Genomic DNA, 15,828 nt, shown 5'->3' with positions numbered 1-15,828 from the left:
CCCCCCCCCCCCCCCCCCCCCCCCCCCCCTTTCCTCCCCTCTCTCCCCAGGGGGTGCAACACAAGTAGCTAAACAACAAAACTTCGCTTTCATTCACAACAGACGACATCATCGACCACCTCCTCGACCAGCCCGACTTCGAATGCGACCCCATCAACCGCCTCGAGGGCGACACCCCGCTACACTCCGCCGTCCGCTGGCTCAACGCCGAACCCGCCGCCCAGCGCCCCTTTGGCCACCACCTCATCGACATGATGCTCGAGGCCGGCTCCAACCCGCGCATCAAGAACAAGGGCGGCCTCACCGCCCTCCAGCTCGTCGACCCCCGCAACCAGGAGCTGCGCGACCTCATCCAGCGCCACGAGTACGCCAACCAAAACGCCGGCGACTTCGTCAACGTCAGCGCGCCCCCCAGCGCCCCTCCGCCGGGCAGGCCCGTCGACGCCGCCCATCCCGTGACCAATAACGCCCCCGAGAGCGACGACGATAATGACGACGCCGAGTTCAGCGGCAGTGACGAGGAGGAGAGGGCCGAGTGGGAGCGCAGGAGAAAGAACAAGGGCAAGCGGTAGGTTAACGGGCGAGACAATGAAGAACGAAACAATTGGTGAAAGCCCAGCCCTGAGCGACAAGGGGGGAAATAGCACGCATCAATGGCGGGCCCATGGGGTCTGGGAAGGAGATGGTAGAGATATACAAGCCGAGCAACTTGATTGATTCGACGCAGGCGTTGGAGGCTTTACCGTTGTCATTTATTACAAAGGAGGAAGAAGTCATGTTGGAATACATGTTGTCACAATGAGACGAAGAGATACGCACGTAAGAGTGACAGGATTCGCACTCTTACACACGCCATCATAACAAGGAAAGAAACAAACAAACCGCACACTTCAAGATAGACAACTACAGCTATCCATCCATTGTGACTTGGTTATAAGGGGTTTGAAGTAGGTAGTAGCCATGATTTTTTATAGGTATTATAGGGAGAGAAATGCTCGTCTCTGGGGTGGGAGGAACATACAAAAAGTGTCCCATATCAGCCACTCCTGTCCCCATCATCGCTGTTGTTGGCACTCTTAGAAGATTGCCCAGCTACAAGCAACTGCGATACAGGCCATCAGCATGAGTGTCCATGGTCTCACGGTGCCCGCAGACCCACGCTCCTCCATGACATAGGTTGCATTTCGGAGCCTCTTGAGAGTGTGTGACGACAATTTCCCACCACTTGCCAACTCAAACATTTCCGAGCCCAGCTTGCGGAGAATATCAGTCGATCGGCCTTCGGGACACATGACGACTTCCCATCCGCCGCCCTTGGGGATGATAAAGGTTGATTGCTGATCATCATAGGCAAAGCTATATGCGTCCGGACATACCGCCTTGACTGACTTGCTGTACTGCGACGGCTTGCAGATGTTGGGGTCATGATACTTGCCGATGCAGCAGTCCTTGTCCGTTCCAGTGGCCGCGCAGGCGCTGTTGCATGGGGCAAAGGCAGGCCGCTCAACGTTGTCGTCAGGATAGGGGTAGATGCCGTTGCCAGGATGAGTTGGAGGAAAGGCAAGGTTCAGCCACGGACACTATGCGCTGACACTCTCGTTCGTCTCCTCCGACTCTAGGGGGATCGGATATGTCACGTTGGAGTAGAAGGTGCCATTGCCTGCTGGCGAGTACACCCAGCCTGTGGTGGCAATGCAAGCACAGTTTGTGAGGTTCGGCGGAATAAAGGTGGTGTTCTTGGCAGGGATATAATTGATCCCCATGGGTATGTTGTATCCGTCGACGAGAGAGATGTCGTAAAACGTTTGCAAGTTGTCAACTCCACCGGCCAGGTTGAACTCTGCCAGTGTTGCGGGAGTGGCTCCCTACGTGTACATCTCGTTAGGACTCGTCTTCATGAATACCTTGCAACTTCAATGCTTCAGAGGGGCGTCACATACGCTGAATTCGCAGTCCATCTTTGCGAAGCAGTCTCCCGTCTTGCAGGCGCATGAATCTCCGTTGACAGTACAGTTTGTCCGGCCCCATACCCGACCTTGCCAATCAGGGCCTACCTATAGCTTCCTTGTTTTGTTGGCTGCCAGCTCGAATCCTCCGATTCCGGGCCCTGTCCCGGACTGCGTTGCAACGCCAGGCCATATTGTCGAGTCACACTTGTTCGTCACTACCAAGCGGATTCTCTCATCCCGCTCACCGGGAGGGCCTTGTATTTTGGCAATCGGTGGTTTGTCCAAAGCGTGGCTAAAGAACGCCGCTTGCCAGTGGTGGTTCATGGATGAATCTTTTGCTGCCTGGATAATAGGCAATATTAACAAGGCATTTGTCAACGCCAGGATCGTTTGTCTATTCCTTGGGTGTCCATAGTCCGTAGTCCGACTCCATATATTCGTTGTATGCGGCATGGTTTTTTAGATGAGCTGACTTCGAATACAAGCGCCAGTATCTCCTAGAATACGTGCAACAAGTTACAGCCGTATATCTGATGAGATGCGGAATCAATATATTCGGAAGAACAAGCCCAATATTCCGTTTATGAAGACTCGACGACCAGGAAGGCAGAGATGGCAAGAGTTGACAACGCTAGAATCTTCTTTCCGAACCACTCAATTGCCAACTCCAGTAGAATCACAGCAGGCGCGCCTGTCGAGATGAATGGCTGGCACACTGTAGCCTGCAATCTTGCCGTCGTTGAAAAGCAAGTGCCAAGAGGTAGTCAAACAGAAGAGAGAGATTGAAGCAGAGAATGCACCGAAAATCGGCGGCGTGGGCCTCGGAGTTCCTGGACGTTCGTGAGGTGGTTAAAAACGCTGACAATAAACGCGCCGCGGCTCGACACTGCGATGTTGACAAAATTATTGAAAAGCAGGAAAGGAGAAAAGAGTATTGGAGAAGAAGAAGAAGAGAAGAGAATCCAGGAACGTAGAGGAGGATCAGAAGATGAATGACTGCCAAGCAACTTGACAGCAAAGGGATAGTTGATATTGATACTTAATACTAGTGATGATGAAAGGAAGAAGAGAAGAGAAAGAGAAAGAGAATTTCCCGGCGGAGATTGGCCAGCAAAAGATGGCATCGCTTGCCTCCTTCCTTTCGATTGTTCCACCATGGAGGAGAAGGGTTGATGTTGCTTCTGCGAAAAGGCAAGTGCTGCTGTAGGCTTCTCTGTGGCATTTCTACTTCAACGCTATACGAGGTTTCACCAGAGTCCAACGCATCTAAACGCTGCAACTGTTGACAAGGTGAAAGGGCACACCGTTTTGGACTAACATGTTCTTTGATCTAGCCGCACTCGACTCTCTATTAATGACATCGCCAATCATAATCTTCTTTCGTTTCATTCATCGTCCTCCCCATTCAGCAAGCAAGAGTGGCTGTCGAATCATGCTCTCCTCTTGGCTTGTGTATGTTCAAATCCAACATCAAATAAAAAAAATATGCTGCTCAAATAGCAAACAAAGAGCCCACGTCTCCCTTAGCTTTTCTCTCAGCGCCCGGCCGGCTATCTAGATAGCGCTGGCCCTTGTATATCTTCCTCATCTTGGCCGCGTCCCCTGGTAGGTATCATGTGTGTATATCTCTTTGACTTCAAGGCCTGCTAGCTGTCTTGTCTTCATCAAAGCTCCAAACGTGTAACGAGGTATGTACTGGTAAAGCTTCCTCATCTAGTCCCTCATTGTTTACCTGAACCGGGCTCGGCAACGGCCCATGACTTCGCCTTGGCACACGAGCTCCGCGCTGAACTCTGAGCCGTCCAGAGTCAGGTAAATGTCAAAGTACACTCTGTAAAAGGTACCCTGAGGGGTATCCATTCGCTCAAAGTCCTTTTCAAGGTTCTTGCGAGACAGATCGGATGTGAGAGTAACAACTTCCTTGATGCCTAGAGGATAAGCGTGTTAGTCTTGCTCATGATCGAGAGGGGAAAGTGATCAGGATGTAAATGATCAGGATGAAAATGATAAAAGGAGGAAACTTACGAGGATCCTTTGTATACTCGGGGCAGACGTCGTCGTCACAGGCGTACAAAACATCTTCGTACATGAGGGTGGCTCCCGGAGCGACCTGTCTGAAGAAGGAGACCTTGTAGGGCTCGCCGTTCTTGACCTTCTGGCCCTTGTGCACAAAGATTTGCCTGGTGAACTTGCATCGGTCCTTTCCATCAAGAGACGGCACTCGGTAGGCCTCGGGGTGGTAGCCCTCCTTGAACGGTTGCAGCGTGGCCATGAGGTAGTGGCGACGGGCAATACGGTGAGTAATGACACGCTCCGTAATACCGGCAGTGACCGCGCCCTTTACAATGGCGGCCACGGAGTCCATGGGTCGGACAACCTTGGACTGGAACTGAGGGGGGACGTGCAGCTTGATCTGCTGGAACAGGTACTCTGAGGCACCAAATCCACCGACAACCAGAATGTTTTGCAATGTCCGGTTTTGGGCCTGAATGGCAATGATCTGGTTTCGCACCAGTTCCAAGATCCTGTTGACGACGGGCTCAAAGCACTGCAGAATTTCTTCATTGGTAAAGGTCATGTAGCCTTCCTCGATGCCGGCCTCGGGGAACTCAGCCTCGATACCGACGTCGACAGCCCACTTCTGGCCGTTGTTTCGGAAATCGGCCTTGATTCGGTTCTCAAAGTCCATGATACACTTGGCGTAGACACGCCCGGCTGTCTTGGATCCATCCGGAAGCTTCATCTTTCGAATCTTGGTCCGCAGGATGTTGCTGAAGTTGCGGTTCAGAGCGGTAGAGCCACACGAGTCACCCGATCCAGCGGTACACTCAGCGACTGTGAAGGGATTCTCATCCTCGACTTCGTACGCAATCAAATCGACAGTACCTCCACCACAATCAACAATCAGGACGGCGTCGTGAACCTTGAGATTGAGCAGACCCGTCTTGGAACAGAAGAGAGCTGCGGCTTCCGGTTCAGAAACGAGAGTCAGGCGGTTGTCGTTTTCGTCGCGAAGGAAGCCAGCTTGAATGGCCGCAGCTCGGGTGGCAGCCTTGCCAGCGTCGTTCCAGATGGCCGGCACGGTGAGATAGTATCGAATGTTGCGCTCTTCTCTGTTGAACACCTCTCCCAGAGTCTTTTGCAGCGATGACCGCATAGCTTGGCGGAGCTTGAAGAGGTAGTCGGCAGCGACATCGATTTCGGACTTTCCCGGAGGCAGAGGAGGCAGGTTGATGGGGTCAATGTATGTGTTGCCGCTGAGCATCAGCTGCAGCTTGAACCACTCAACCTTTTGCACTCCAGGCTTGGGGTAACCAGTGGGAGCCAGAGCGTCGGCGATATCTGGACCCCAGCCAACCACCTTTTGGTACTGATCGTAGTAGAGCACGGTGGGAATCTGCTTGTGCGTCAGTTTCAATCCTCTCGTAAAGTCAATGAGGGTGCAGCACTCCTCACCTTTTGCTTGGTGTATGAACCGGCGCCCGGCCATTCTGTAATGATGTCTTCCTTGGCCTCGTTGTTGGTTGCAAAGGCAAATGCAACACCAGAGAAGGTTGTACCCTATGGAAACGTCTTGTTAGCAAACACATTTTTGCGCCTCTCTCTTATTTCATGTTCTGTTTTCTCTCTCTTCCTTGTTTCTTGCCTCCAGTCTCCTGCTTCTTGCTCTGCCGAGCAGCACAGGTTTCTAGAATTTGAGAATCGGGGTTACTAACAAAATCGATGCCAACAATAAGCTGGGCCTTGCTTCTGCTCGCGCCCTCGACCTCGGCCGCCGGGTTGTTTTGCTGAAACTGTTGGGCGATGGGACCTCCCGCGGGTGGTGGTCCAGGAGGGTATCCGGTGGGCTGGCCAAAGCCTGGAGCGCCTGGAGGAGGGCCGCCCTGAGGCATTCCCGGAGGCATCTGGCCCAGGGGATTCATGTTGGGCGGGTAGCCGACGGGGGCGCCTGTGTTGATGGGCGGAGGGCCTCCAGTCATCTGCGATGGCGGGGTGCGATTCTGGCCTGGAGCCATGGGGCTGGTGCGACCCATGGCGCCCTGAGGCGGTTGGGGATAGCTGCCAGCCGTGTAGCTGGGCGGACGGGCGCCCGGGCCTTGGTGATTCATTGGGCTGGCGGACGAGCCTGGAGGCGGCGGCGTCTGGGGATGCGGCTGCGGAAGCGTGTGCGGCGGGAACTGAGGTTGAAGCTGTTGAGGTATTTGGCCTGGAGGAGGGGTACCGGTGCTGGTGGGGGGGGCGCCCTGGACGCTGTGAATGCTGGCGGTGGATTTGCGTTTGCCGAGACCAAGGCTCTTGAAGCGGGAGTTCAGAGAACTCATATGGAGAGGGAAAAGAAGGGCAACTCGGGAAGGGGAAATAAGAAGAGGAGTGGAGGGGAGAAGAAGGGCTGATGGGGGAACGAAGGCGCAGGCAGGGTGCTTTGCCGGGGCGAGAGGATTGGGCTTAGGTCGGGTCTGGTAAGATCAGGTCCGCGAAGTGTCTGGTCTGTCAGGTCGGGTCTGGTGCTTTGGTCTGGCGCCTTTTAGTGTCTGGCGCGCGCAGAGAGTCCTAAGAGAGGAATCTTTCAGCGGTCAATTCAGGCCTTGTGGTGTGGGAAACGGACTGGCTGGAGCGGAGGAGGAGTGAGAATGCAGGACGCACAATTGGTCTGGTCTGGTCTGGCTCGGTTTGTTTTGATTTGATCGAATTTGATCGGTCCCTGCCAGGCCAGGCATGCACATGCGCAGTACAGTACCCAAGGTACCAAGTTAAGGTGACAAAGCCAACAGCAGCCAGGAAAGACTGCAGAGCACAGGACAGGACAAGGCAGGACAGAAGGCAGGACTTGCGCTCGTACGAGTACTACATGTACGTTGCTTACCGTACTTGTACTATAGGTACCTGGTAGGAGGTATAGTAGGTTTACTTTAGGTGCTCGTACTCCGTACTCCGTACTCGTTTCTCAGTTCCAATCCAATTGTCTCTCCCCCACGCCCCCCAGGGCTTGGGATAGGGCCAAGCCGACCTGGGCTGGCAGTCAGAATTTAGCAGCACGGCCAAGGGTGCAGTTTGGCTGTGCAGCACCGCACCAAAGCGAGCATCGGATTAAATGATTAGGTATGATTATTGCCGTTTGCTGCGCAGGGCTGAGCCGCAGCTCGAGAAAGCCTCGGCGCTGGCGATGTGCCTTGCGCAGCATCCTAGTAGGAACCACACAGTCTGACACTGACACTGACGTTCGATGACAGCACATGGCATCAAAGCCATCTTTGACGACTCCAACGTGCTCCATACTCCGTACCAGATAATACCACTCTACAATTCCAACATGCAAGGTATCCATTCATATTCTACACCCTTTGCACCTCTGTCTCGTGTCAAAGCGCAGGCTGGAATCACAAGTCACAAGCCCTTCGTATCAAGACGAAATCGCCCGCGTTCTTGACGTCAAGGCGCCTCTCCCTCTCCCCATAGTATATGCACTCCGTATTGCGTGGACGTTTGTGCAACTGCACGCGCTAGCTTTGCTCATTCCGGGGCCCACGAAATGCTACCATGACTTTGACTTGATTCCATCCCGCGCCTCCCCGTGCCCTATTCTCGTCTTCCTCCCTCTCCTCTTTTGCTCTGCTGCCTTTGCCATCTTTATCGCTCCTCTACGGATGCAAGAAAAGCCATTCCCATCCCTACATGCCGCTATGCTGGAGCTATGGATGTTCAGCCAAGGGAGCGCACCCGCGTAAGAGCCAGGGTGCCACCATCCAGGGCCTCTCATAGGCCTACCTCGTACCTGTAGGCTTGGCTACATCTGCTGGCCGTGCGGCTGAGAAACTCGGACAGCGATCAGCAGCAGCAGTAACACGAATATTGGATCGGGCAGCTCTTTGTGCCAATGGCACGGTTCAGAGGCGGGGCTAATGGCGAGCTTGCCATCTGCTAGCGATGCAGTCAAAGATAGGCCAGATCTAGAATAGAATTGCGAGTAAAGGCGCTGGACGGGATGCCTTCTTCACTGCTCTGCTCTGTTTTGCGCGCGGCGTGACAAATCCAATACTGCACATTACAGTATCTGTACGTAAAAGTCGCCGTGTCTGACTTAGAAAGTAACCTCATTGCACGACACGTTCGAGTACAGCAAGTGTGTGGACAAAGTGGGCTTTGCCAACCAACTTTCTCGTACTTCTCGAGGCATTGCCATTTGTGGAGGCGTTGATCGTGGCGGGGCGAAGCCACTCGCAAATCGACCCAAGCGTCAAGCAAAAAAAAAATCCATATTCCCGCCCTTCTTTGTTTCCAAATGGCCCGAGAGAAAAGATACATGCACATGCCGCAAACCAACCATGCACCGTCGATGGAGGCCTCGGGGCTGCTAACCTCAGCTACTTGTACTCACCAGTACCTGCAACCAAAGTACAGAGTAATGCAACGTGCCACACTCTCCTCTCCTCTCTCGTCTGTAGGCATCGGAGAGAATGTTAGCCCAGGACTTTTGGCTCTTGGCGGGTAGGACTTTGCCTTGGGCAAGGCGGGGTTGGTTCGGGCAGCCCTTGGGAGAGAACGGTGGGGCGCCTGGGCTGATAGAAACCGTCCATGTGCAGCGAGCCATTGCGTTAGTAATCGTGTATCAATCAACATGTCCGCTGCCGCTGATGAGAACGACTTTGAAGCCCATCTGGTCTGGTACAGTAATGGGCGGTATTTGTAGACGGGCCTGAAATAGGGAGTCTTGCATTTAGTAATCTTGCCCTCTGTGTCCCTTGCTTGCTCAATCATAATATGCCCCAAAACAATCGACAATCACGTGTAAGCTTATCCATCTCCCAGGGACCGGCACAGAGCCGCATCGAGGCCCCACCGCCGCCGCTATTGTTTCTGTCCGCGTCAATTGCAAAGAAACAAATTTAGCAAAGCCCTTCGTCCCCACACAATTGATTCCACCACCACCAATGGTACTAATACCATCTAACTCTCGCATTTTCTCCAATAATTAGCTTGCGACCTTAGCTCAGCTGGGAGAGCGTCAGACTGAAGCTTATACTTCAATCACCAGTTTATCTGAAGGTCGTGTGTTCGATCCACACAGGTCGCATATTTTTGCTCATTTTACGTAGAGTCTTTGTGTATTTTTTACCAACTGGTGGAATGGATTCTCATGACTTTTTTTTTCTTTTTTCTTTTTTCTTCTTTTACTTGTTTATTGTCATTTTGCTACTTCAAACGAACAATTCTACATGCTTGAGTTCTAATAGAGAACCTTCTGTTGTCCCCTTGCTCATATATTCTATCGTTGCTGGAACAGACCCATCCCGTTAACCGTTAATTTAGGTGGGCAATCCAGTTGTTGAAGTGATGAACTCAATATCTTGGCTTGGGGATAGTATATTCACTATTGAATCTGTTACATTTACAAGACTACTAGGTATCTATCCAGCAAGCAATTTTTGCGGAGTTGTTGCTGTTTGAAAGCGTTGGCTGAACTCATCATCAGCTACTCCCGGGTATGTAGCAAGCAACCACAGTAGATTGAAGATGAGTTCTATCGCAGAGAGATACAGGTACCTAAAGTATAGAAGTCAGTCAGTACGCCGGTGCCTTCCTCATGTTCCCTGTCTCCGCCAACCTGAGGCTCCTACCTCGAGGAGATGCTTCAACAGACAGTAAGGGTCAACGATAGACCTGGAAAGAGCGACACGATGCATGAACAGCCTCACCTGCACATCGTCCGGACAGGCACAATGGCCACCTACAGGTAGAGGTACTTGTTACTACTATGACCGATGTTCCCTGGTTTTCTGTCTTTTCATTGTCATCAAAGATTGATTCGCCTTCTGAAGCCAAGTCAAATAGAACGTGAAGTGTGAGGCTATCTACATTCAACCACAATGGACTTTTATCGAGTGAACCTGGCCATCTTGGTCGTCGCAAATGTGTCTTCTTTCATCTATCATCGTCGCTCTCAGATCCACAAGCAGCGGGATCGTGGTGTCCCACGGGATGAACAAAGTGAAGCAGTCGCTACCAAGTTTCAACGGGAGTTCCTCTTCGTCTACGCCTTGGTGGCCGCAGCTGATTGGCTTCAAGTGTGTGAAACCCCCTTCTCTTCGAGCTATCCTGATCCTGACACGAGCTACGTTATAGGGTCCTTACACCTATGCGGTTTACAAATACGAAAAGCAGCTCGATGAACACACTGTCGCGCTTTTATACGCCTCGGGCTTTGTATCTGGTGCTGCAAGCGCCCCCTTTGCAGGACAACTCGCAGATCACTATGGAAGGCGGGCTGCCTGCGTTGCATATTGCATCTGCTACGGGATTACATGCCTAACGATGCTTAGCCACAGTCTCTACGCCCTATACCTCGGCCGCTTCTTTGGAGGCATTGCAACTACATTGTTATTTAGCGTCTTCGAGGCCTGGATGATTACCGAATACCATCTATTGCAGCTTGACGAGAGCATGGTTTCTCTCAGTCAAGTTTTTGCAAACATGGTCACCACCAGCACGACCACGGCGATATTCTCTGGCATGATAGGGAATGGCCTTGTCCAATGGTTCAATTCTCACCTGGTACCCTTTCTTGCCAGCCTTGTCTGCTGTATCGGGGCCGGCGTGCTCATTTTGGTCATGTGGCGAGAAAACTATGGCAGTGTCGATAAGTCGAAGAAAACATCAGGAGCTCAAAGGTTCAAGCATCACATGCTTATTAGAGCTCTAATTAACCCCAAGGTTATGGCTCTGAACTTTGCTTCTTGTTGTTTCGAAGGTTCAATGTACCTTTTCGTGTTTTTCTGGTCAGCTGCCTTAAAGAGCGCAAGAGTAAAATCGGGAAATGAGGACGAGCTCCCCTTTGGTCTCATCTTCTCGAGTTTCATGTGCGCCATGATGGTCGGATCTAGAATCACCACGATGCAGAACCCGTTGCCTTCAAAAGATGGCACATTGAACAAGCTCATGATCGTATTCGCCATAAAATCCGGAGCATTCGCTATTTCAACAATGCTAGACCACGAATATATGCTCTTCTGGGCGTTCTGTATTGTTGAAGGCTGTGTGGGCGCATATTTTCCGAACATGGCCCTCATCAAGAGCAACATAGTTGACGACTATGAGCGAGGTGGGGTCTATAGCGCTCTTAGGCTGCCTCTAAATGTCTTCGTGGTTGTCGTACACAGCCTCGATCGTGATGGTAAGAATATTCCAGCTTGGCCTGTTTAGTCTCCATCTCTAACTCTTTGGATACTAGGTGACGAACATAGGAATTCTGTCTTCTTATTCTGCGCGGGCCTTTTGTTGGCCGCATTTCTCATCATCTCGAGACAGGCCTGAGGCGGATGTTGATTCCATGCTGGTTTTTTTTTCAACCAGGGTAGGGCGTTTTGACATCTGGCCTCTCTTGCTTCCGCTATGCAAGGTGGTCGGTCCACTTGTCCACATTGCTGCGATCTGGTCTAGCACTGGTCCATTTTCTTACTGCCTGTCCGATTGCCTCTGTACGACGACGTGTAATGGCGGCTGCTCGATGCCGTCCAGCCTCTCTATTCGAAAAAGTCGGAATCTATGGGCCAGTTATCCACACGGCATGTACTCGTATAAGGGGAAAAAAAATGGTCTCCGGGTTGGGCTAAAGTGGGTGAGCGAGGGGATGCTACTATGGAATACCGCCTTTTTAAAGACCTAGAGACCAGTCGCTTTACAGACCAGCTTCCCCGCGCCAATAGTTATTTCGAGGGAGGAGAGTTCCCCATCTTTCTCTGCATTTGCGGATGATATAAGGCCCCCAAGCAGGACAGCTCTTAGTTCGTGCCGCTGAAGATTCCTCCTCTCGTTTGTGATTCTGTGAGTCGAGTAGGCCTTTTTTGTGTGTGTTGTGAGATTGAATCGACGAGACCCCTTATCTAAGCGAAGCGAAGCACAATTGACTTCTGCCGGAATTTTTGACTCTCTGGGTGTCTTATCTCGAAGGCATTGTTATCGACGCGGCACAAATTGACTTCTTTTCTTACCCCCTACTTAGTATCGAACCTTCAACCAAGCCTCCTCTGCGAAGTCGGACAGGCTCAATATTTTTGTCAACACGGCTTGTTTTTGGTTTGCGCCATATTCGATTATGCGCAACTGACGCTAGCATTACGGATCGAGAGTTTTCTGCGGCTTAGGGTTCCCGGGTCAACAGCAAGGCTATTCGGCGAAACTTTGCATCTGGCCGTGTCATTGCAGCGTCGCGATCGCCCGTCATCGCCGGCAGGATCCAGGAGACGGTGGCTGTCTGGCGTTGGAGTGGCACTCTGTGCCTGCATCCTGCATCCTCGGGCCATTTGGGGGGAAATTAGATGATACAGGGGCCAAGTCCGCAGTACCACTTGATGAACGCCACTGGAGAGACGCTGAGTCGCCCAGCCTAACTAAAGCCAAAAATCGCGCGCTTTTCTCTCTACCACGAGACTTCTCGTACGCAGGACGGAGCACATACGCGGTATACGGCCCTTTTCTTCAGAGTCTCCAGCTTGGGCCACATTCGCTCCGCAGCTGCGTATGCGGGTGGCTCCATGGCCATTGTCTCTCCACGCCCAACTGCCCGAGTTCCTCGTGCCCAGAGGATTGTGAGATTGTGAGGGTGTAAGTGGGAGCATGTACTGTGAGTGATGGCAGGAATTGGAGAGGCTTGGCGGGATTGGGGTCCGAAATGCTTAATTGCTGGTTTAGCACACGATACCAACGTCGAAACGGCGTGCCACGAGGACAAGGTTCGAGGCCTCGGCGCCGTGTGGCGCGACGGCCACGGAGACAGGGTGGTGCCAGGAAAAGGCGAGCGGCCCAAGTCGACACCGTCCGTCGCCCGTCGAGTGTGGCTGCTGCCCATACTCGTACTGTCTGTACTGTCCATGGTGAGCCCGAGCATCCCCTTCGTCATGGTTCCTCTTGTTTCGTTTCCCGGCGTCTCAGGCTGCCTGTGCCTGTTCTGGAAAACCCCCATTGCCCGCGTTACTCCATCTCTTGCCCCGTCTCTACGTAACAGCCTCCTCCTCAGTGGATGCCGCCTCGTTGGGGAACAGGAACATTCCAGAGCTCTGTCCAGCAGGACGGATATTCCGGTGGCCGTGAGCTTCCCACGAGCCCGCCGGCGTGTGATGAGTGGGGAGACTGTCCTGACGACGCCTTGATTCGCCGGCCGAAGTCTACTCATGCGGGAGACTCTCAATGGTAGGCTACGCTAAGCATGGAAGCTCTCGGCCAAACGCCCCGCGCCGTCCCCAGAGTTGGGGCTAATCCCTGTGCTATCCATGCTCGCTGCGTAAATGCGCATCACGCGAAAAAGTATAAGGCACTGACGATTGTGGCCGGTTGGCTAATGTTTATAACTACTAGCTGGCCCAGCTCGCGCTCCATGACGCCACGGTACAAACCGCCATCTTTCAGCTACCGTGGGCCTGTCAACTTCTCTCCCTCCTTCATCTCCATCCCCAAGTTCTGTGGCCTCTCTCTTCCTTGACCTCACAACTTGCTGTCCACGACGAGCTCATCTGTCCGCTACCGCCTTTCGCTTTCTCACCCCCAACGTCGCGAGTCCTCACAATGGGCCTAGCAGAGCACACCAGCCGGGTCGTGTCCGAGTTCGACTTCTCGGACGAGGATCTCAACCGCCATGTCCAAGAATACTTGAAGCAGACCAGTAAGCATGGCGCCAATTCCCTCGGGCGCAATGGTCGCCGCTCGTGCGTGAGCTCACCACTAACGTCATTGCAGACGAGGGATTAAAAGTAGATGGAACCAGTCTCAGTCAGATTCCCTCCTACGTAACTGCTGTACCAGACGGCACAGAGCGAGTGAGTTGTCCCTGTAACTTTAGAAGTCCGCTGACGGACGGCACAACTGACCAATTGATTTTTTTTTTTTTTTTTTGCAGGGCATTTACCTAGCCGTTGACTTGGGCGGCACCAACTTTCGCGTTTGCTCCGTTACGTTAAACGGCGACAGCACCTTCAACCTGACCTACAACAAGGTCGCCATTCCAAAGAATCTCATGGTGGCCAAGACGGCGAGAGATCTTTTCGCTTTCTTGGCTAAGCAAATTGAGCTCTTCCTCCGAGAGCACCACCGAGAGCACTTTGAGAGCGCCACCTCCCGTCGCAACACGACTAGCTTCCCTGAGGGCTACCACGATGAGCAGATCTTCCGGCTCGGCTTCACATTCAGCTTCCCCGTACAGCAGCTCGGCATCAACAAGGGCAATCTCATCCGGTGGACCAAGGGCTTTGACATTCCGGACGCAATTGGCAAGGATGTCTGCAAGCTTCTCCAAGATGAGATTGACCGACTTCATCTGCCCGTCAAGGTGGCTGCTTTGGTCAATGATACCGTAGGAACCCTCATGGCGCGTTCGTACACATCAACAGGAAAGCACCGCTCTCTTCTCGGTGCCATCTTTGGCACTGGAACCAACGGCGCCTACATCGAGAAGACCTCCAACATTACCAAGCCCATCAAGGGCGAGTACGACGCCTCGACTGGTGAAATGGTCATCAACACTGAGTGGGGTTCATTCGACAACCAGCTCAATGTTCTCCCTTCCACCGTTTGGGATACCGCGCTAGATCGAGACAGTGTGAACCCCGGCATCCAGATGTACGAAAAGCGCGTATCCGGCATGTTCCTGGGTGAGATTGTGCGACTAGCGGTTGCCGACATGATGAAGGATGACGAGACGTCCCTCTTCCGCGACACAAACTCCAGCACCAATGACTGGTCGACGACGACAAACCTCAGCCCCAAGTCTGGGCTCCTGTTCCAGTGGGGGCTGGACACTGCCGTCCTGTCCGTGGCTGCTGCTGACAACACTCCCGAGCTGGTGGCCATCCGACAGGAACTGGAGAATACGCTTCAGGTGTACACTCCCTCACTGGAGGATGCGCAGGCATTCAAGGCTGTCGCCGGCGCTGTTGTCCGCAGAGCGGCCAGGCTCTCGGCCGTCGCCATTGGCGCCATTGTTCTCCAGTCGGGAAAGCTGAACGATCCCGCCGAGGAGATTGTCGACATTGGCGTGGACGGCAGCTTGGTAGAGCACTACCCCTTCTTCCGGGATATGATTTACGAGGCCTTGCGCGCCATTGACGGCATCGGCCCCAGCGGCGCGGACAAGATCCGCATCGGCATCGCCAAGGACGGCAGCGGTGTTGGCGCCGCTCTGATCGCTCTGATGGCGCAGAAGATGGAGAAGCCTGGAGACTTCCTTGCTGACCTGCGACGAGACATCAAGCGCCGACTTTCTCAGCCTTTCGAGTCTCCTGGTATGTGACCTTCTCGAAATATTTTACCATCTTTCGTCCTCTTTGCATTTCTCTCTTCTTTGCACCCCCCCTCTCCTCTCCACACCAACTTTCTTGTATTTTTAGCTAACAATTTTTTTTCTTGCAGTCGAAGAATCTTCGTTGTTGTCCTTCCCAGCTTTGGTTGCCGCCGGTGTCGGAGTTGGTGCACTTGCCGCATTTTTGTACAGCAGATATAGCAGGAATTAGGAGGGGAAACCGGTGTTGAGCTGGTGTTGTTGTCATTTGGGTTGTTTCATAATTTGGGTCTTTTTCAATTTTCCGGGGAATATCCAAAGGAGGCGTCTTTGCACTTGGGGGCAACAAAAGTTTTCTGTATATCAAGATTCCTGTTGGGACGATTTTTGTACGATGTCATGCATGATATGGAGAAGAGCAGGTCTTTTTGTCTTTGGATCTAAAGCTTGTCTTGGTTTTCGTCGACTGACGATTGTTCTACATGAAGGAAGTGGTGGATAGTAGGTAGCTAGTTGTAATTCTACGATAGTCATTAAACGATTTTTTAAAATCTGATGTGTTGTGGGGGGGCCGGGGGTGGGCGGGGGGGGGGGGGGGGGGGGGGGGCGGGGGGG

General features: G+C 52.8%; 5 protein-coding genes across 5 annotated transcripts in view; 3 read left to right on the top strand and 2 right to left on the bottom strand.

The window, feature by feature from the left end:
- Positions 1-572, top strand: part of Triagg1_10957 (uncharacterized protein) — a gene marked incomplete at both ends in the record, with an annotated part of 976 nt that extends 404 nt beyond the window's left edge. The window contains one exon of the mRNA XM_062895086.1: positions 103-572. Coding sequence (XP_062750086.1) covers positions 103-572 — 470 coding nt within the window. The remainder of the gene's footprint in view (positions 1-102) is intronic.
- Positions 573-1,076: 504 nt separating this feature from the next.
- Triagg1_10956 (CAZyme family GH152) lies at positions 1,077-1,958 on the bottom strand (the record flags this gene model as incomplete). Its single annotated transcript, XM_062895084.1, has 3 exons — positions 1,077-1,502; positions 1,593-1,865; positions 1,941-1,958. The coding sequence occupies 3 exons, from the start codon at positions 1,956-1,958 to the stop codon at positions 1,077-1,079; spliced, it is 717 nt and encodes a 238-aa protein (XP_062750085.1).
- A 1,719-nt stretch (positions 1,959-3,677) lies between these two features.
- Positions 3,678-6,271, bottom strand: Triagg1_10955 (uncharacterized protein; the record flags this gene model as incomplete). Its single annotated transcript, XM_062895083.1, has 4 exons — positions 3,678-3,877; positions 3,975-5,346; positions 5,406-5,510; positions 5,666-6,271. 4 exons carry the CDS (start codon positions 6,269-6,271, stop codon positions 3,678-3,680), a joined length of 2,283 nt encoding a protein of 760 aa, XP_062750084.1.
- Positions 6,272-9,814: 3,543 nt separating this feature from the next.
- On the top strand, positions 9,815-11,147 carry Triagg1_10954 (uncharacterized protein; the record flags this gene model as incomplete). Its single annotated transcript, XM_062895082.1, has 2 exons — positions 9,815-10,012; positions 10,071-11,147. The coding sequence occupies 2 exons, from the start codon at positions 9,815-9,817 to the stop codon at positions 11,145-11,147; spliced, it is 1,275 nt and encodes a 424-aa protein (XP_062750083.1).
- Positions 11,148-12,560: 1,413 nt separating this feature from the next.
- Triagg1_10953 (uncharacterized protein) lies at positions 12,561-15,225 on the top strand (the record flags this gene model as incomplete). Its single annotated transcript, XM_062895081.1, has 5 exons — positions 12,561-12,567; positions 12,636-13,030; positions 13,299-13,602; positions 13,677-13,756; positions 13,837-15,225. 5 exons carry the CDS (start codon positions 12,561-12,563, stop codon positions 15,223-15,225), a joined length of 2,175 nt encoding a protein of 724 aa, XP_062750082.1.
- Between the last annotated feature and the right edge of the window lie 603 nt (positions 15,226-15,828).

Source organism: Trichoderma aggressivum (genome assembly GCF_033847375.1).
Source record: "Trichoderma aggressivum f. europaeum strain CBS 100526 chromosome Unknown scaffold_100, whole genome shotgun sequence".
NCBI classification, from domain to species: domain Eukaryota; kingdom Fungi; phylum Ascomycota; class Sordariomycetes; order Hypocreales; family Hypocreaceae; genus Trichoderma; species Trichoderma aggressivum.
This window is presented reverse-complemented; position numbering and strand designations above follow the sequence as displayed.